Source organism: Sinocyclocheilus rhinocerous, unplaced genomic scaffold, assembly GCF_001515625.1.
Source record: "Sinocyclocheilus rhinocerous isolate Xijiao unplaced genomic scaffold, SAMN03320098_v1.1 scaffold454, whole genome shotgun sequence".
Lineage (NCBI taxonomy): Eukaryota > Metazoa > Chordata > Actinopteri > Cypriniformes > Cyprinidae > Sinocyclocheilus > Sinocyclocheilus rhinocerous.
In genome coordinates, this window is record NW_015657627.1 from 74,272 (window position 1) to 95,915 (window position 21,644).

General features: G+C 34.8%; 1 protein-coding gene and 1 long non-coding RNA gene across 6 annotated transcripts in view; both read right to left on the reverse strand.

Moving 5' to 3' along the window:
• Positions 1–295: 295 nt before the first annotated feature.
• On the reverse strand, positions 296–2,239 carry LOC107721441 (uncharacterized). The gene is made up of 2 exons (XR_001637711.1): positions 1,756–2,239; positions 296–1,669 (listed from the first exon to the last, which is right to left on the reverse strand). It is a non-coding gene; the product is annotated as an uncharacterized LOC107721441 (long non-coding RNA).
• Positions 2,240–2,318: 79 nt separating this feature from the next.
• LOC107721443 (dystrobrevin beta-like) overlaps positions 2,319–21,644 on the reverse strand; it is a 30,086-nt gene continuing 10,760 nt past the window's right edge. For 2 of the 5 annotated variants that reach the window (XM_016529449.1, XM_016529450.1), the window contains 21 exons: positions 20,441–20,483; positions 18,603–18,667; positions 18,431–18,511; positions 17,421–17,634; positions 17,005–17,090; positions 16,106–16,260; positions 15,256–15,361; positions 14,926–15,092; positions 12,028–12,152; positions 10,682–10,753; positions 9,422–9,508; positions 9,256–9,346; positions 9,021–9,094; positions 8,795–8,908; positions 7,485–7,581; positions 7,228–7,248; positions 5,464–5,635; positions 5,043–5,132; positions 4,008–4,061; positions 3,079–3,109; positions 2,319–2,992 (listed from right to left, as the gene is read on the reverse strand). In XM_016529449.1, the coding sequence (XP_016384935.1) occupies positions 3,105–3,109; positions 4,008–4,061; positions 5,043–5,132; positions 5,464–5,635; positions 7,228–7,248; positions 7,485–7,581; positions 8,795–8,908; positions 9,021–9,094; positions 9,256–9,346; positions 9,422–9,508; positions 10,682–10,753; positions 12,028–12,152; positions 14,926–15,092; positions 15,256–15,361; positions 16,106–16,260; positions 17,005–17,090; positions 17,421–17,634; positions 18,431–18,511; positions 18,603–18,666 (1,875 nt within the window). In that variant the 5' untranslated portion in view covers position 18,667; positions 20,441–20,483 and the 3' untranslated portion in view covers positions 2,319–2,992; positions 3,079–3,104. The remainder of the gene's footprint in view (positions 2,993–3,078; positions 3,110–4,007; positions 4,062–5,042; positions 5,133–5,463; positions 5,636–7,227; positions 7,249–7,484; positions 7,582–8,794; positions 8,909–9,020; positions 9,095–9,255; positions 9,347–9,421; positions 9,509–10,681; positions 10,754–12,027; positions 12,153–14,925; positions 15,093–15,255; positions 15,362–16,105; positions 16,261–17,004; positions 17,091–17,420; positions 17,635–18,430; positions 18,512–18,602; positions 18,668–20,440; positions 20,484–21,644) is intronic. The other 3 variants (XM_016529452.1, XM_016529451.1, XM_016529453.1) reach the window with 3 other exon arrangements.

Consider the following 21,644-nt stretch of genomic DNA (forward strand, 5'->3'; position numbering starts at 1 on the left):
CTGACTTCTGAGATAAAATTCACAATTACCCTTTTTTAAATGTATTTCTTTTTTGGAATTGCGATATATAAAAACAGAATGGTGAGAATTCCGATTTTTTTCTCTCTCAGAATTGCAAGTTTATATCCGCAATTCAGAGTCTATATCTCTCAACTTGGATTTTTCTTAGAATTGTGGAAAAAAAAAATCAGAATTGTGAGATAAGTCGAAATTTAACTTTTTTAAAATTCCGTAGTGGAAGCGGGTGTCCATATTAAAGAGAGAAAAGGAAAAAATAATACTCCAGTCTTTTCTGTTTGTTTTCAAGATATCTTTTATTCTGAACACAACAAATCATCACTTGAAATCACATGCATGTAAATCACGGCCTCATTTCTGTAAAATTTGCTTCTTAAAAAAATATGAAAACGTTGTTCGGTGGAAAGAGCGAAACACTGCGGCTACCGGCACCGTAATGATCGCCTCCACCAAACCAGCCAGCTTTCACAGAAGAGCTCTTGATCCGAAGGGCACAGGAAGTGATGTCATTAAGCCCCATGTACCGCAGGTAGAATCACATGACGCAGAGGTCCAGAAACAAATGAGTCCATGAATTAACTTGCAAATTTTTATCGGAGTAAATAAGATGAAAGACTTCAAACAAACTAAATCAACAAGTCATTTTTGGCAGATATTTAAGATTAAAATGAAATGAAGGCATCAATATGATTCACATTCCAGCTTTGCACAAACACACGGCTATAGAGAGGCACACAAATACACACACACACACACCTCCAGAAAAACACACAGCAGGTCAGACGTGTGCGCAAATGTTTGTAGGTAAGAAATGTCCATTCACAGGAAATATTGACTACAAACAGTGCTTCTAGAAAAAAAATCAACAAAATTAACAATTGGTAAAACTCTCCAGTAATAGGAGCACAGTACATCCACCTCTTTATTAAAGTACCTATTTGAAAATCTATAAAACTAAATCAATTTGATCTTAAATATGCATAAATGCTGAATTGGACATGAAAATCTGAACTCAAATATTTGAAACGACCAAAATATTTCCTCGAATGTACACGGAAAAGCTGCTAAAATGCTGTTCGTCTACTGAAAATAAATAAAAAAGTAAATCGAAAATAAATTACAGTACTGAACTCGACCCTTTCTTTAATTTAGTTCCTTTAGAAGGTCATTTATACTGCATTTGCTGCAACTGCGTCCTTGAAATCAACATGACCACACCCACATCCAACAAACCACGCCCACATACCTCAGCCAGCCAATCAACTCATCACGTTCGTCCTTCAATCATGCATCATTTTCTATTGCGTTCCGTTCCATTTCGTTCCCACCTCAGTCCATTCAGTCTCGTTCTGGTCAGATCTGACACGTCTTTGGGTGCATCGGTTTTTCAAAAGCTTTCAAACTTGAACAAAATCAGCTACAATATTCAAACGAGAATAACTATTCAAACTAGCAGGTCCGCAACACAGACCCTTAAAACTGCATCTCTATCTCACAAACAAAGAAGGGTAAAAAACACTGAAAACAACAAAACATTTTCCTTCTCAAGCAATCCACAGGAAGTCAAATCCCTGAACACTCTCTGATTGGCCGAGTCTGGGTTCAGAGGTCATTGTCTTTGTGGTGATGCGTTTGCATGGTGATGCCACACCTGAAGTAATGCAAAAAACAATTTGTTTGAGTATTCAAAATGAACAAAGCAACACACCTACAGGTATAATGCTGTGTGATACTCACATGGCACTGCTTGCTTCATATTTGGCTTAACCTGGAAAACAAAATTCAAAATGATAATTTTAAAGTCAAAGATTCACTTTAACCTTGTAAAGCCTCACATATGAAATAATAGGCAGAAAAAAATATAATTTTCTGGAATGGAACTAAAAATGTGTGCGTGTTCATGTTTTGTGCCATATTTGATACATCAGGTTTTTGGCTCAAAAAGTATGATATAGTGAGAACACGGAGCTTTTTAAGCAGAAACACCTCAACTTTACTCAGAACAAACAGAGCAAAAATAAACTGATATGTATATGGACAAAAAGTAGGATGAAATTCTAACAGCTTGCAGTGTAAAACAAAGAGATCTTAATAACAGTAACATAAACGGCATACAAATATGTTGTCACTCTATATCCGCCCATAATATGTCTTAGTAAGATTAGAATTAAATGTTTAAGTTTAATAATCAAAGCTTTGTAGCTTCAAAAAATGATGCAATGCAATACAATGTTGATTGAGAGATGAACAAATAGACCTTATTGAAAATCTATAAAACTAAATCAATTTGATCTTAAATATGCATAAATGCTGAATTGGACATGAAAATCTGAACTCAAATATTTGAAACGACCAAAATATTTCCTCGAATGTACACGGAAAAGCTGCTAAAATGCTGTTCGTCTACTGAAAATAAATAAAAAAGTAAATCGAAAATAAATTACAGTACTGAACTCGACCCTTTCTTTAATTTAGTTCCTTTAGAAGGTCATTTATACTGCATTTGCTGCAACTGCGTCCTTGAAATCAACATGACCACACCCACATCCAACAAACCACGCCCACATACCTCAGCCAGCCAATCAACTCATCACGTTCGTCCTTCAATCATGCATCATTTTCTATTGCGTTCCGTTCCATTTCGTTCCCACCTCAGTCCATTCAGTCTCGTTCTGGTCAGATCTGACACGTCTTTGGGTGCATCGGTTTTTCAAAAGCTTTCAAACTTGAACAAAATCAGCTACAATATTCAAACGAGAATAACTATTCAAACTAGCAGGTCCGCAACACAGACCCTTAAAACTGCATCTCTATCTCACAAACAAAGAAGGGTAAAAAACACTGAAAACAACAAAACATTTTCCTTCTCAAGCAATCCACAGGAAGTCAAATCCCTGAACACTCTCTGATTGGCCGAGTCTGGGTTCAGAGGTCATTGTCTTTGTGGTGATGCGTTTGCATGGTGATGCCACACCTGAAGTAATGCAAAAAACAATTTGTTTGAGTATTCAAAATGAACAAAGCAACACACCTACAGGTATAATGCTGTGTGATACTCACATGGCACTGCTTGCTTCATATTTGGCTTAACCTGGAAAACAAAATTCAAAATGATAATTTTAAAGTCAAAGATTCACTTTAACCTTGTAAAGCCTCACATATGAAATAATAGGCAGAAAAAAATATAATTTTCTGGAATGGAACTAAAAATGTGTGCGTGTTCATGTTTTGTGCCATATTTGATACATCAGGTTTTTGGCTCAAAAAGTATGATATAGTGAGAACACGGAGCTTTTTAAGCAGAAACACCTCAACTTTACTCAGAACAAACAGAGCAAAAATAAACTGATATGTATATGGACAAAAAGTAGGATGAAATTCTAACAGCTTGCAGTGTAAAACAAAGAGATCTTAATAACAGTAACATAAACGGCATACAAATATGTTGTCACTCTATATCCGCCCATAATATGTCTTAGTAAGATTAGAATTAAATGTTTAAGTTTAATAATCAAAGCTTTGTAGCTTCAAAAAATGATGCAATGCAATACAATGTTGATTGAGAGATGAACAAATAGACCTTCCCCAAAAGCCTGGTGATCATATTTGACACTCACATTTGAACATGATTCTTCTAAAAAATTATGCATGTATAATTATGTAGCCCCAGTACGGGTTCGGCTCAAAAAGGTTCAGTTTGCTGGACCCCTCTGACCCTACAGGAAGTAGTTAAAAAAACATCCAGCACCCCTCCACACACTCGTAAACAGCCTCCTCGTTAATACTAACGAGTAATTAAGCACTAACGAGCCCCCTCAGATAGCGCAGACACACGCCAGACACACACACACCCGCCCCGTAAAACATTATGAGCTTTTGTTGTGTGCAGAGAGGATAAATCTCATGAAATCATTGATGTTCATAGAAGAGGTCTGCATTCAGGAGCACAGATGCATTCTGGGTAATGTAGTTCCGATGTAGAGTAATACCTCTGTCTTTGCCATTCTGCAGCAGTCTGTCATCCTCTTCTCCTGCATCTTCTACTAAAGACAACAGAAGAGAATATATATTATGTTTGTATATAAAAATGAATTAAGAAGCATTATACACTCCAATACAGTTTTGGAACAGTTCTGTGTCTAGAGACATTTTAAAAGTGTTATTGTTTACTAAAACTAAAATGATTCAAACTATTGTTTTAATATTTATTGTTTAATATTTTGTTTAATAATTGAATACAAATTGTTCTCTTTCATTTAAATAAAGCTGAGATAATAATATTAATTAGATAAAAAAAAAAAAAAGTAATAATGCCTTGGCAACTAACTGAAATAAATAAGTTAAAAGTACTAAAAATTACTAAAACTAAAATTGAAAAGTGAAAAAAGGCTCAAATCTAAATATTATACAAAAATAATTAAAATTACAAATGCACCTAAAAAATGTACTTAAATGTAAACTAAACTTTTATTGAAATAAAATCTGAAAATATAAAAATGAAAGCAAATAGAAATATTAATAAATATTATAATAGTATGTAAATAATACTAAATTAACACCTGTAATGATGGTACTCATATCAGTGTTATTTTAGTATAACTGAGAAACTATCATGGTTTTTATTATGGTCATTTCTGCATTCATTTTAATTTTAATTAAAGTTTTAGTAATTTTGTTGCATGTTATATATCTATATATTTGATCTAAATTTGTATTTCAGTTTTAAGTATTTTAATAAATCAATCAAACAAAAATGAGAAATGTTTGCTTGGCATTTTGTGTGTAATAACCCTAATTCATAAACCAATATATTTACATCTCTATATTAAAATGCTATCATGGCACTAGAATGCCCAAAAATGTGTGTGTTTACTTTTTAGTAGTTTAGCTAGTTTATTATTAATATAGTTCAATTGAAAAGGATTGTGTGTCTGTTTCAAGTAACAGGTAACCTGAAATTCTCACACCATTTCTCTGTCACAGCTGTGAGAACACAGACTACCCACAATGCATCATGATCGTACCTGAGTTGAGCTCTTTGACCAGTGAAGACATGGTGTTTGTGATGGAGTCTGCTGCCACCAGGAGATCATTTCGCAGGTTTCTGCGAGGTCCTGTAGGATCCAAATACAAAGAATGTTTAGGAGGTTTACGGAGTTAAAAAAGGCTAAAATCACTGAATTGTTACACCACAAAAGATGCATGAACTGACATTATTTCAAAAGATTTTGTTCGTCCACAACAAAATACAAAAATAGCAACATATTTGATGTTTAATATACAGACTAACTATTTTGGACTAATGAGATGTCAAAATGGGTGGGGCTACCCAGTTCAATCCTGTCACAATCTGAATCATGTGACCAACAAAAATTCTTGTTGCTCGTCAGAAAATAAAAAACACAGTAGTCTCTTTTGTGTTAAAGTGATAAATGAAGACGTTACCCTGAGCAAATGCTTCCTGAACATCTCCACCCACTCCAGCTAAAGAGTCCTGGGGCCCGTGGGTTGGGGTGTGGCCTCCGTATGTGGGGGTGGGGCCTGACGAGGGAGAGCGAATGGGCATCTGCATAGAACGAGGGGAGGCGTGGCTGGGGGAGGAGCCAGCGGCTTGAGCCTGAAGAGAGAGAATGAAAACTTCATATTGTACGAGACACACCTGCTAAACCTTTCTGCTAGAACTAAAAACTACTGACTGATCTGACTGTGTGTAAAAGCCTATGTAAATGCATATTCACATCAAAAGTGAATTCTCTGCGCGAAACTAAAGCCAAACTGAAATAAGAGAGGCCGGGTAAAAAATAAAGCCAACGGCAAAGAAAGGATTGCTGAAACAAAACAACTTACATTTTTATGGAAAACTTAAGTCTTAAAATATGTGCTACTACTTCTAACACGTAAAAAGATGCATTCATATTTTTTGAGCATTAATATTTTTGGAGAACTTACAGCAGACACTGGAAGTTAAACATCGGGATGAAAAGAAAGAGATAAATACATCTAAATAAAAAAAAAAAAAAGAAAAACAATGGAAAGGAATTTTCACATAAACAAACGAGAGACACGGAACAATTTTTTTTTACATGCACAGTAAATCACACACTCAAACAGTGCATTTTCATATCCCCATATTCATGTACTAATACACTAGCTAAAATAGTACAAGCACCAGTTTTAAAGATGGAAATCATATTAGTTGCAATGTTTATTTTTTCATAATATTACAAATGAGTGAGCATCAGTGCTATTTTATTTATATACTAGAATAGTATAATTTCACATTTTGAATCAGCTTTTATTTTATTTTTCATTTTAATTTTATGTTGTAATTTTTATTAGTTACATTTTTATTTGCTTTTGTTATTTTTATAAGTTTATGTTTTTTTAATATTTCTATTTAATTTTATATTTATTTCAGTTTTAGTAATTTTAGTACATTAGCTTTAACATATTTATTTCAGTTAGTGGCCAAGGCAACATTTCTTTTTCTTTTTTAAGTAAATGTTTTATTTAATATTTATTTCAGCTTTATTTCTCTTAACAATTTTGAATAGTTTTAGTTTTAGTTAACAATAATAACACTGCCAAGCATAAGCCGAGTTTTATTTCACTACATTGGTTTGACTGAATGTTGTTATTTTTGTCATGTTGTCACTTAAAATATATGTAAAATATAGTAAAATATACTCTACACATGGTAGAATACTTCCTGCTAAAAATAATTTAAAAAAACCTGGTAGTAAACAAAATGTTTCAAAAGCCTACTTTGGGTTTTTATGAATGATCAGTTTGTACAGTAGGTGTCCGTCCTTCTTTTAGATTTTTATATATTTTTTTTAATTCAAAAAAGAAAATCAATAACAAAATAACCTCAGGTGTGAATTTCGAAGCTGCTATGTTTTATAAAAACCTAAGTTACTATACAAATGTGATTGTCTGATTTGTGAAGCATGTAAACTCAAATTATGGCATTGTGATTATTTAGCAACATAGCAACTTACATTTTAAGAGCAATATGTGTTTAATGTTGTAGAACCTTATTTTACTCATAAATCAAAAACTGCTATTCTAAAAATATTCTATGCTATTCTACAGTCTAAATCTCTATTTATCTACATATTTGTGTAAGTGACTTTTAAATGTGCATAGCAAAATTTTATGAAATCATACAGTGATTTCTCTGACATGCACAGTGAAACACACACTTACAGCTTGTCTCTGCTCCTCATCCTGCAGGAACAGGACAGAGATGGAGGAAAAGAACACAGGGAGTGAAAAACAGAAGACGAGAGCAAGTATTACCGCTATCAAGAAGAAGTGAAAAGTGGGAAACTAGATCAAGCGTATAAGAAAAGGCAGCAGGCTCAGATGACAAACTCTAAAGAGAGTGACGCCCTCCAGTGGCTGAAATATTACAGTGTGTTTGTTTTTGTGGTGTCTGGTCTTGCCCTGCCTGTCTGGTGTACCTTCAGTAGTTTCATGAGTCCTTCCAGCTGCACCATGAGCTCTCTCCTGCTCTCCTGAAGAGACGACATCCTCTGCTCCAGCTCATCCTTCCTCTGCCTAAAACAACACACAAACACAAGCACAGAGCTTAGACCTCTCCTCTCATACATGCAATGATTTCTGAGAGAATGAGGTTTATTAGACAAAACCATCATTCAGATTTAAACTACAACATGTTTTGGTAGATTTATTTTGACATTGTGAGAAGCGCTTCAATTGTCTTCTTGAGCTGGTTTTTTGACATATTTGATATTCATTTGACATATATTTGAGGGAATGTTTCCAAAAATGTGTCCCGGCAAAACGTGTGCAGCAGAATTAAACACTTTTACACAATTTTGACAAGTTAAACTGGAACTGGTCTAATGGGAATCTAATGGGAGAAGTCAGAGAGAATAATGGCAAAAAGTAAAACCGTCTAGACAAAAAAAGGTGAATGAATAAATAAATAAATGTCATTATCAAAAACATTTTCTTCCAGTGATTTAGAGGGAGAAATAATTGTAGGATTTTATGACATTTTCCCAACAGTTTTTTGAAAATAATATTAATAATGTATCTTGAAAAATAATGTTTTATAGTAATAAATATAAATGATGGTAATATTTTACAATAAGTTACCATTTGTTAAAGAATTAACATGAACTAACAATTACAAATATATATGTATATATATATATACAGTGGTGTGAAAAAGTGTTGGCCCCCCTTCCTGATTTCTTTTTTTTTTGCATTAATAAAAATACAATTGGTCATATGTTAATTCACAGTGCATCAACTAATTATAACAAATACAAAATGATACAAAAAATGTATCAGCACATGATAAAATTAGTTCAGATCAGTTGCTAAGGAAACATTTCTCATTTTCATTTAGTTTAACTTGATGTAAGTTACTAAAATGAAAGTTAAGTAAAATGAGTAAAACCGACCATCTGAGTTTCAATGCTATCTGATATCTGTGTGTGTGTTCCGGATAAACTGTATGCTGTAAAAACCAAGTGTCTTCACAAGGATCGCAAAATTTGACATTTTTTGACCTAGTGGAGACATTTCTGGTCTCTATGAGTGAAAACAGCTTATAAGTCATACTAAACAATGTTTTTTAAAAATGTAAAAATGCAGAACGTTTTCTGTGAGGCTTGTGTTTAGGGCTAGGGGATAGAATATACAGTTTGTACAGTATAAAAATCATTATGTCTATGGAAAGTCCCTGTAAAACAAAAACCCAACATGTGTGTGTGTGTGTGTGTGTGTGTGTGAGGGGTACCTGAGCTGTCTGAGTTCTGCCAGCAGGGTCGGGTTTTGTTGGACTCTCTCTGGAGTCGGCTGACATGCCTGTTCATGCTCCGCTCGCAAACGCTGGATCTCCTGCAAAATCTCCCTGAAAACACACACAGCATTACCATTTACACACTCACTGAGACTGAAACCCAAAACCACTGGATGGAAATCTTCATGAAAGCATCTCCATATGCAGCTGAGAGCGTGAGTACCGGTTCTTGTTCTCCAGCTGCATGATCAGTTCTCTCTGCTGTTTGTTGGTGTTGTAGCTGAAGTCCGAAGGTCTCTGTGATTCACAAGAGCAGCAGGAATAAAGAAATATGACTGTGTGCATTTGCTTAGCTGTCCCAAAATGAGTCAATTTAAGTGTTTTTCAATGCTAGAAGGCATCTTATATGTCTGTAGTGAGCATAATTTGAAAAGAGATAGTAAATGTGTGTAACTCACTCCTGTGTGTCCAGGATCCGTGGCCAGACGAGAGGCGTAACGAGCGATGAGTTTGTGCTCTTCATCCGTTCGGGTAGGACTGTCTAATGCACTACAAACACACACAGAAAATATTATTACATTTACATTTACAGTAACCTCAGGAGACACACACACACATACTCACCGTGGGCTGCTCTGGAGTTTGTTCACATACGCTGCGATCAGAGCATGTTCTTCATTCATACGCTGAGCTGCGGCTAGAGTCGGCGGTCTACACATACAAATCAAATTAAATAGCAAATTACAGATTCAAACAGGTTTTGTATGAGAGGACTGTACAGTAACACTGCTTAGTCCCTAATTTGTATTAGGGATGCGTCTAGGCTACAAAATTAAGGCTGCAATTTAATTACATCATTTACAGGTTCATCAAATAAAAATGATATTTATGAAAATAATAAGTATTTAATAGTAATAGTTGGTGTAAAAAATTATATATACTGTCTTATTTTTTTTTTACCATTTTATTAAAGTCATTTTTTTCCCATTGAGGACGTGATATTACAGCCAAACCACTATGTGACCTTCTACTGCAAATACATTTTAGAGAAAAATGGATTGGAAATGATGCTTTACTGTAGAATTTTTGTCATTTTAACAGGAAAAAAATACATAAATTGCTTAAGTTAAGACATGTTATTTGGTCAAATTTTTTTTATTAAATTGCCTTACCATATAAAACTACTATATTTTAAAAGACAATATATGCAATGTTTTTCGAGGTATTTTTTTATTTTTAAACTATTTTTTTCCCAGCAAAGTTTTAGTAACAACACCTACCAGTTTTTTTAACAATAAAATATTACAGTGTTGTTGAGAGGTGAAATTAAACATTTAGTTTTCCTCTTGAATTACTAATTCTTGTATAACAGCATTTTAAAAAATTGCAAGCACAATTAGATTAGTTTCTTCACCATTCAGCCAAGTAGTAGTAATAGAAGTAACTGTTTTTAATGAAAATGTAAATACAGTTTCAAGGCCTGTAAAAAAATTTAATAAAATATATGGCTGGCAATTTTTCACCGGGGATTAGCAGGTGTGGTAAAAAGTTAGTTTTGGACCCTGGAATTGCTGATATTAAACTTATAATTGATTATAATGTCAATAACCAATAGATGACAGATATTATAAAAAATAAGCTAGATTTACTTTATTAGGAAAGAAAGGAAATTAAAAGACACACAAAAAAAACATTTTTTGGTTTTGTATTTTACAAGTGATTATGTGAGTATTATCGCAATACTATGTATAATATGAAATATTTCTTTTGAAATCGGTGTACATTAGAAATGATAAACATATGAAACAAAAATTAAATTTCTCACACATAAAACACTTTGAACTGATTCCTCTGAAAGGTCAAAGGTGAAGAGCAGGTGCTCACCTCTTAGTGGGGCTGGGGCCTGCAGACGGGGGCAGAACTGGTTCATTCATGTTTCCTATTGGACGGGGAGGACTAGAGAAAAACACAATGACATGGGTATCTATAATAAAACAACACCACCCTGCATCATATTTACTGAATGAAATCAAATGCTTGCTTCTTACTAATTTTAAGGTGCCGATTCCAAAAATAATGCCCGCTTTGCTTAAACACGATGCACTTACTCACAAAATATGATGCATTTTGTAGCTTTTGTTGCTTTTGACAAACATTTGTAAGGTGAAGTTTTGTATTATCCCTTAATCACCAGAAAAAAAACACCATAAAGACATAACTTCCAAGTCAGGTTACAAATATTTGTTCAATTCTCAGACATATCACTGCTCATGTTAATTTGTCTGATTTGTGTTATTTTAAGTGCATTAAAGTTCATACACACATATTTACTAAATATATATTAAATAAAAAGATTTTACATTATTATTTTGTTTTGAAAAAGAAAGAAAGAAAAGAAACACAGCTCTATATGACGGAAAGTTTTAATTGATATTTTGAGGTAATATTTTTTGCAAATCAGCAGATTTTTTTTCAAGATGCAGGGCTATGTAATATATAATACATAACATAAGATAACATAACATAAGATTGAATATTTCATCATAATATTAGATAATATGTATCTATAACTATTTTAAACAACATTTTGAATTTTTTCATTATTATTCATGCAGTTTCACATTCATTGATAGACAGGGAATATCTATAATTTTGAAAAATTGTCATATTTAATTTGTCACACTGTAGTGAACTACAAAAAAAAACGAAAAGGTCATTATACACTCACGTACACTTTAAACTAAAAGCTGAATTGATGTTAATAAAAGTTCATGGACACTTACAGAATTTCTCTCTTACACATACACGCATGCATTCAGAATAAATTAAACATTATACTGTTCAACTGACCCAAATACACACACACACACACACACACACACACCGGTCAGTCATGCAAAACTAAGAGACTGAAGCAACACAGACAGAACAGAGACACAGAGCGTGATTCCTGGAGAAAAAAACAGACAGACCTAGACAAACACACACCAGAATGAAGACAAAATCATAACTGACCTCACATCTGTAAGCAGATAATAAAAGCAAACTCCTTCTCTGTCTCTCTCTCTGTCTCTGATGAGTGATCGTGTCTGACCCTCATCAATGTGTCCACAGAGACAATGAGATCATGTGATGTCGGGAACCAATAGAAACATTCCCAACACTTCCAAAATGGCCACAGACAGAGGGCTGTGTGTGTGTGTGTGTGTGTGTGTGTGTGAGTGTCTTACACTATATTGGACAGGTTGAGGGGTTTCTCGGGGTATTCTGGGTAGACGGGGTGGGACGGCTCTCTGCTCGGCACACAGCCCAAGGATTTACTGATGGCACGACCCAACTTCTTAGCTGGAGATTTCTGGAACAAACACACACAAATATAAGGAACCAAAACTGAAAACCTCCAAAGACATGAAAAGCTTCCACTTGTATCTTTTTGCACGGTTTCAGATTAAGTAACAGATTCCATTTGTATAAAGAAATGCACATTTAGTATAGAAATTTCAATGGTTTTTCAGCCTGTGGGAAGCCTGCACAATAAAAAAGCATCATGAAAACATTAAAACAACCATAAAAGTTCGAGGTTAGTAAGATTTTTTTAAAGAAATTATTTATTTTATTCAGCAAGGATGCATTAAATTGATCAAAAGTGACAGTAAATACATTTGTTACAAACGATTTCTACTTCAAATAAATGATATTCTTTGGAGTTTGAACTTTATATTCATCAAACAAACCTGAAAAAAGAAATGTATTGCAGTTTTCATAAAAATATTAAGCAGCACAAATATTTGCAACATTGATAATAATAAAAATATGTTTTAAGAGCAGCAAATCAGTATATTAGAATTATTTCTGAAGGATCATGTGACACTGAAGACTGGAGTAATAATGCTGAAAATTCAGCTTTGATCTCAGAAATAAATTACATTTTAAAATATATTGAAATTTTAAATCATAATAATATTTCACTATATTACTGTTTTTTTAATCAAATAAATGCAACCTTGGTGAGCATTAGAGACTTTTTAAAAATCCTAACGACCCCAAAAATTTGAATGGTAGTGTAGAAAATTTAATTTGCTAAAGAAAGCTTTTATAATTTTATTAATTCTGAGCATTTAGGGCTTGTGTTTAATATATTTTTTAATCTAATTTTTATACATTTTAAAAAATTGTTTTTTCAGTTCAAATTACTCGATACTTGAAGTTCAAGTTCAAGTTCAGTTAAACCCACTGTGTAGAAATGTAAATTTGCTAAAGAAAGCTTTTATAATTTTATTAATTCCCACGACTAAAAAAAAAAAAATCCTTTATATTTCCTGGTTTTCCATGTTCCTAGATGGTGGAAAGTGACATGAAAAGGGCTGGGCGATATGGCCAAAAGAATTATCACGATAATTTTATCACTTATCACTATCACACATAATATCACTTATTTGTCTCTTAGAAATGCACATTTGATAGTAGTTTGAGTTAGGAAGCAGAGGTAAATATTTGTTCATTATCAAAATCAGTAACATCTGTAAAAAATTGCAGTTTGAGCTTTGATCCGAGCGAATAAACGGTCCGTGTGGCGCGATTCAAATGAGTCACGCTGTTTCGTTCCGCTTTTGGCGCATAAACATTATATCGAACATTTATCGAACTCTTCATATTGTTTTATCGAGGAAAATTATATCGCAATAATTATCGTTATCGAATTATCGCCCAGCCCTACGTGGACTACAGAAAAAAACGATATATATATATATATATATACACAGCGTCGGCGCCATGGGGGGGCCTGAGGGGGTCACACCTCGGTCACTGTGCCCCCTCACCTCTGGTGCCGTCTCCGTAGTGGGCGCCCTGATTTTAGTCGGTGAGGCAAGGTACTGCCCTGGGAAGGTCTCCCAGGCTGTTAAATACACAGATTAAAAGCGAAATGTTTTCATTTCGGTTCGTTCTTAGCAAAAAAAAATTTTTTTTCGTTCAGGTTATGCAGAGCGAAATAAGAACAGTGCTGCATTTAGAAATAATTCTTATTAACTTTGCTATTATTCTCGAATTATGCCTTTACTGTATGACCTAAAATGAGGGAGTAGTCTATTTTATGTTTCAGCTGTTTGATCGCGCCGGCGCCTCACGCGCACACTAAGCTACTGCATTCATTGGAAACAGCGCAGCCGTTCACCGTGCCGTTCGGCGTGAGACCCGCTCCACTGTGGCATATTTTTGCTCATGATATTTTTCCGTCGATACTGGAACGCGCGTGAACTACAAAGCCTATTTTACCTAATAAGGCTAATAGTTTAGCTTCAGCTACATCACGAATATGGACACATTTGGATTTGTGCCTGAGGTCTTGATTGCAAATGTTTTTTTGTTTTGTTTTTTATGTACGATGGATAATTAAAACAAAAATCAGGCGTGTGTATTTATAACATCAATTACTAGGCCTACATTCTTTTTTTCAGAAATGGAAGTAACTTAAAATGTTATTGTGTTTTTGTAATTTTAATATTTTTATCTATAGGCCTATACAGCAAAACTACAGAGCTTCCAGTAGGTTATTTTACGGAGCTGTAAACACGGTAATCTCCGACTGCATGCAATCTTTGACAAACACTCAATTCATATATCAAACTAGGCTATATGTTATTAAATTGTACATAGGCTATATATCAGATTATTTTATTTACAAGTTTCAAGTTTGTGTTTATCCCGTTTTTTCCCCTGTTGCATCTGAAAATTACTTTCAGAAACATTTTTTTTTCAAAGCAGTCCTCCCCCAAAAAAAGTGCGGCCCCCCCCCAATAAATTGTGCCTGCCCCCTCACTTTGTGCTTTGACGAACACCCAATTCATATATCAAACTAGGCTATATGTTATTAAATTGTACATAGGCTATATATCAGATTAGTTTATTTACAAGTTTCATGTTTGTGTTTATCCCGTTTTTTTCCCCAGTTGCATCTGAAAATTACTTTCAGAAACATTATTTTTTTCAAAGCAGCCCCCCCCAAAAAAAGTGCGGCCCCCCAATAAATTGTACCTGCCCCCTCACTTTGTGCGCTCTGACGCCGACCCTGTTTATAAATATATATATAAATAAAAAAATATGAGATGAGCACTGTAGCTGATCCTCACCCAGGACGAATGCTCCTTCATCTCGTGCTGGTTGTTGTGGTTTCCACTCGCATGACCTTGCCAGAAACAGTTCTGACACAGCTGATAGTTAAAACACTGCTGACAGCGGTAACGAAATCCCATCATGCCCTCCGACCGACAGAACGAACACGCCACCGGATGATAGACTGACAAACAGAGAGAGATTCATTGTGCTGGAATATACGAATATTAAACTAGAGAATTAACGTTCATGATATTGGAGACTTGTAAAAATTCTAGCTTTGTCATGGCATCATAAATAAGTGCGAGTAATATGAATAATTAAGCGTATATTATTCAGTGTGTTACCGTTCTCCACGTTTGCCAGCCGATGCAGCAGAGGGAGCCAAATGAGACACTGAGGAGGAGAATCTAACATCAGAGTATCCAGAAACATGTTCAGCATCACCTTCTTCTGTTAAACACACACACACACACACACACACAGACTCAAAAATGCATCCATGACAGAACTTTTGCACATTTACACATAGGATGTTGCTATGTGGTTGCTAAGGTATTCTGAGCATTGCAACCTTGGTGAGCATTAGAGACTTTTTAAAAATCCTAACGACCCCAAAAATTTGAATGGTAGTGTAGAAAATGTAATTTGCTAAAGAAAGCTTTTATAATTTTATTAATTCTGAGCATTTAGGGCTTGTGTTTAATATATTTTTTATCTAATTTTTATAAATTAAAAAAAAAAAAATTTCTGTTCAACCATACTTGTTCAAGTTACTTGATACTTGAAGTTCAAGTTCAAGTTCAATTAAACCCACTGTTAAAAAGGCAATAACAAAAAATTGAACAATAGCAAGATCTGGCTTTCCAAAGTCAATGAACAATTGTGTTAAACAATTGTGTGATCTCTCAAAATAATTGTGATTATGATTTTTCCATAACTGAGAACTCCGCACCAGGTTAAAACTTTTTCGATTGCATGATTTGAAGTATTATTACTTCGTTATTACTTCTGTAGCACAAATGATCAGTCAGTCACACAGTCTAACACTCAATGTTCAGATCACTAACCCAATCTACGAGCAATAATAGTCAGGTTTATGCAAACGCCACTAACAACACAAAGAAAAGAAATTAGAAATTTGGAATTGTTTGAAAAGAAAATTTGAAAAGAAAAGAAGAAATGTGGAATTGTTACTTGTTGAGGAAAGCAGGATCTGGCGAAGTGATCCATATAGCCAAACGACGGCCCCTCAAATACGACAGTGGGCAGCTTCAGCGCCTCCCGCAGGAAGTGGTCAAACTTGGACATCACCATCGCACCATGAGTATCAGATATCTGAGAGAAAATATCTAACACACACACACACAAACTCGTTACATCGGCCACAGAACATGTTCATGAGCAATGATATGCATATCAATATTATAACTGATGAACTGTACACTGAACTGAATAAAGATATTCCCTGCATCTGAAAACAAATACTTCCTTACTATATAGTAGGTAAAAAAAAAGTATGCCAAAAGCGTAGTATGTCTTAATTCGATGGACACTTTACTATCCCATAAGGATTTATGATTGGCAGTGAAGCGACGCAACTGACGCAGATAGGTCAAGTGACAGTAACAACATGGCGGATGTAGTACATCTGAATTTCATTCATACGCCCCATATTCATACTATATAGAACATACTTTTTTTAATGGTTGCAAAGCAAGTTCAAATTCAAATGTAGAACCTATTTAGACAGTATGTGATTTTGGATACACCGATTGTCTTTTTAGAGCTGCTTTACAGCAGAATTTGAATTTGTCTTGTGTTTGAAGACGTTTGCATAATTGACTATTGATTATTTTCACTACTCCAACTTGCAAAAAAGTTTCGGTCCCATGACCTCCATCACACTCAAACAAATGCTAAATCAGCACAATTAAACCACAGCATAGCCAATCCTCACATCAGACATATGACGTAAACAAACATCAACACATTTGGAGATCATCCCATTCCTAATCACCTAGAAAACAAGCGCCAAATAAATAAAGGTGACTTGATTTGATTTGTTCACTGCTGAAATCGATGCGTGAACTTACAGCGAAGTTTATCAACAAGTTTCCCTCCACACAGCACCGAGAGCATCACTTTCACAGAAAACACCGTCAGCCTTCCCTGAGCATCACTGCAAAACACACACAGTTACACCGTCAAATCAACTGATGCTGATGCTCAAGAAACATTTCTTCACATTATCGATGTTAAAAAGAGTTGTGCTGCTTCATATTTTTGTGAAATTAGCAGTTTTTTCATAACAATGAATAGAAAGTTCAATAGAACGGCATTTATTTGAAATAGAAACCTTTTGTAACATTATAAATGTTTTTACTGTCGCTTTGGATCAATTTAATGCATGCTTGCTAATTAAAAATATTCATTTCTTTAAACAAATCTGAATTTACCCCTAACTTTCACAAACACAACAAGAGACCAGAACACACACACACACACACACCTGTCGTGTGCCGTCACCATGAAGTTGAGCAGCAGGCTGGTGTTGTGCTGGACGTTGATCTGGTGTGTGGTGGGCAGCCGTTTGTTTAGCTGCTGGTAGATGCAGGTGATGATGGTCTCCATCCGAGCCACGCTGATCTCAGTACAGACGTCCAGCGTGTTCAGACCGTTGTCACGAAACGCCTCGATCATGTTCCACACGTCCACCAGATGCACTGAGAGAGAAAACGCATGAAATATAGGGAATTATGTCAGAGAAATACTTACTATGTCAGTCCAGATTACTCTAAATATGATCAAAATAAACACGTAACATGAAAAACTAACTTTCTAACTTGAATGTCATTTTTAACCCTCTGTTAATGTACATTACCTTTTAAAAAGTTTGGAGTCTTGTAATTTTTTTAAAAAGAAGTCTCTCATGCTCAACAAGGCTGCATTTATTTGATCAAAAATACTGTAAAAACAGTGAAATATTATTACAACGTAAAATAGCTTATTTCTATTGTAATATATTTTAAAATGTCATTTATTCCTGTGAATTAAAGCTGAATTTTCAGCATCATTACTCCAGTCTTCAGTGTCACATGATTCTACAGAAATCATTCTAATATGCTGATTTGTTGCTCAAGAAACATTTCTGATTATTAGCAATGTTGAAAACTGACTAAAATAGTTTTGGAAACCATGATTTTCTTTGCTTATTTGATGAATATGAAAATAAAAAGAACAGTATTTGTTTGAAATAGAAATCTTTTGTAAAATTATAAATGTCTTTACTGTCACTTTCGATCAATTAAATGTGTCATTGATAAATAAAAGTATTAATTTCTAAGAAAAAAAAAAATCTTACTGACCCCAAACTTTTAAACAACAGTGTATTTCTGGCCTATGTTTCACACTTATTATACAAAGTAGAGTTCATTCATGCTGAGCTTTGTTTTGAATTTGCAAACAATCTGCATCTTTTTCAAGATTAGTCTGTTTCAGTTGATTTAAAGTGCTACTCACGGTTGCATTTCTTCTGAATGAAACTGAGCTTGCAGGCGGTGCGGTACGTGGACAGCCGGATGGTGTCATAATTCTGCGTCTCTGAATAATCAAAGTTGCACATTTATACTCAGATGCACCAGTTTATGAATGTGCATTGTGGGTCAAAGGTCATGTGGTGGGCGGCACTCACTCATGTCTGTGAAGATCTGCTTCCTGTCGGCCATGACATTCCCCTTCCGTCTCTCCTCTATCATCCTAGAGACACACAGAGAGAAATTAAACATAGACGGGTGATTATTTAATTAGAGGCACTTTTGAGCTTTTGAAATAAATATCTTTAAAAGAATGCAGCATCTTCAGACTGTTTCACAAACATAAAACTGTCACATTAATGGCAATTTCTTGCATTGAAATAAAAAAAAACAAGCATTATGGTAATAAAATGTGATGGTAATGGCACTTTTTTCTTGTGTTGTTACTAAAATAAATAAATAAAGACCTGTATTTTTGCATAATGTCTAACAATGTGTTTTTTTAAAACCATGCATGACGGTAAAGAAATGTGATGGATGGTATTGTAACTAGAAAAAAAGAAAGAAAGAAAGACATGAATTTTTTAATGTGTAAATGTTTTTTTAAACCATATATTCATGATGGTAATGAAATGTGATTGTGATGGATTTTCTTCTTGTACTGTAAATAATATAATATAATAAATGAATGAATGAATGAATTTTTGCATAATGTGAAAAAATTTAATATTATTTTATATTTAATTGTAAAAATATTATAGAGGGGAAGTTCAAAAATCTGGATGGGGAAGAAAAGTCAAAACTGAGACATTCTGGCAAATGTAAGATTTCAACCCTCTTAACAATTAGGAAAAACTTGAAGAGTTATATAGTTACCTAGCATGTAGCAACCTAGAACAACCTAGCAACCAGATGTGCCAAAAACTTGTTAACGGTGACTTTTTGTGACACTCATTGACAGCCGACACACAAGTGAATTTCCCAAACAGTTACATCTTAATAAAGAACAGAACTGAATCTCTCTCTACTTACTGCAAAGCACTGAAGCATGTGTACACACATTCCTGCAGGGATTTGAGGGTCTCCGGTGAGACTTACCCATAATCCCCTGGGACACAGAGGTACAAACACTCACAACAGCTACGTTTAACACAACTCCACTAAAACTGACATCCAAACACTCGGGATGAACTCATTCTGTTATTCGTTCACGGTCTTCTTCAACTCAATGACATCGTCGTTTTGTCCTCATTGCCTTAAAATCCTTTTATTTGAACTTAATGAGATTCTGCACAAACTCACAACTAAGTGAGAATAATTTCTCAAACGCGCAGCACCTCACTGCTAAAACATTCCAGTGTCCTGAACTCACATTAACACTCATCACACAGACACGCTAAAAATCCCCAACACACAAACACTGACTGCAGCTGAGGACTGAAACTTCCTTAAACGCTTTTAATCACAATGATCTTTAATGAAGAAATTAGGTATGAAAGGGTCAAAAGTTTGGGGTCAGTAAGATTTGAGTTTTACGTACTTTTACTCAGTAAGGATGCATTAAATTGATCAAAAGTGACAATAAAGACATTTAATGATTTCAATGAAAATCATGACTTCTAATTATTAAGCAGCACAACTGTTTTCAACATTGATAATAATCAGAAATGTTTCTTGAGCAGCAAATCAACATATCAGAATGATTTCTGAAGGATCATGTGACACTGAAGACTGGTGTAATGATGCTGAAATTTCAGCTTTGCATCACAGGAATAAATTACATTTTAAAATATATTACAATAGAACTTGGTTATTTTAAATTGTAAAAAATATTACTGTTTTTACTGTATTTTGATCAAATAAATGCAGCCTTGGTGAGCACGAGACTTCTTTCATAAACAGAAAGAATAGTGCACACATTAAATGCTGAAATGCAACTGAAATAAGAAATGCAGAAGTACAAGTTAATTAAGAGGAAACACCTGTCATCGGTTACCTGATCTCGGCTGTAAGTCAGTCAGGTGAGAGCATCAAGAGGCCTGAAAACAGGAAGAAAGTGAGATGATCAGACGTTTGTTCACTTAATCACAGATTAATCACACATTCATCACAGCCACAGTCCAGCAGCACATCTCTGATTCCCACACTGCTCAATCATCCTGCTGCGTCTGTGATCATTCACACGTCAGTCTGTCAATCACATCTGCTCCTGTCCCTGAGGCACAAGATTTCTTCAGTTACATGGACGGATAAATGCAGCATCACTCCATTCAAAACTCATTTAGTTTCTCTTTCAGTAAATATTAAAGTCACCATGAAATCAAAATTGAAAATTCTTATTTTTTAATGAAATACTGTAGTGTTTATTATAAACAATTTATTCGTGCACTTCATTCTTTTTCATAGGGGTCATATGATGCTGCTAAAAAGAACATTATTTTGTGTATTTGGTGTAATGGAATGCGTTTATGCGGTTTAAGGTTCAAAAAACACATTATTTTCCACATACTGTACATTATTGTTTCTCCTCTATGCCCCGCCTTTCTGAAACGCGTCGATCTCAAAATGACTCATCTTTTCTTTCGGTCACGAGCTATGGCGGAGCTAGTGACGTGCGGAGCTAGTGACGTGAGGGGCGGAGCTAGTGACGTGAGGGGTAAACGCTGGGATAAACGACAGGTGAAAAGCAGATGCTGATGCATCACTTTATAGCACTGACACCAGTCATGAGGGCGTACGTTACCCCTAAACATTGAAAAGATATTAGGATATTACGACAACATTACTCTTAGGACATCGCAAACAAATATTTTTTCATGAACTCAAAATGACTCATCTTTTCTTTCGGTCACGAGCTATGGCGGAGCTAGTGACGTGCGGAGCTAGTGACGTGAGGGGCGGAGCTAGTGACGTGAGGGGTAAACGCTGGGATAAACGACAGGTGAAAAGCAGATGCTGATGCATCACTTTATAGCACTGACACCAGTCATGAGGGCGTACGTTACCCCTAAACATTGAAAAGATATTAGGATATTACGACAACATTACTCTTAGGACATCGCAAACAAATATTTTTTCATGAATATGACTGAGCGTATAGGACACGCTCAGTCATTCAGGCAGTCTCTCTCTCTCTCTCTCTCTCTCTAGCGCACGCAGGCACACACACACACACACACCGCGCTCTCTCTCTCTCTCTC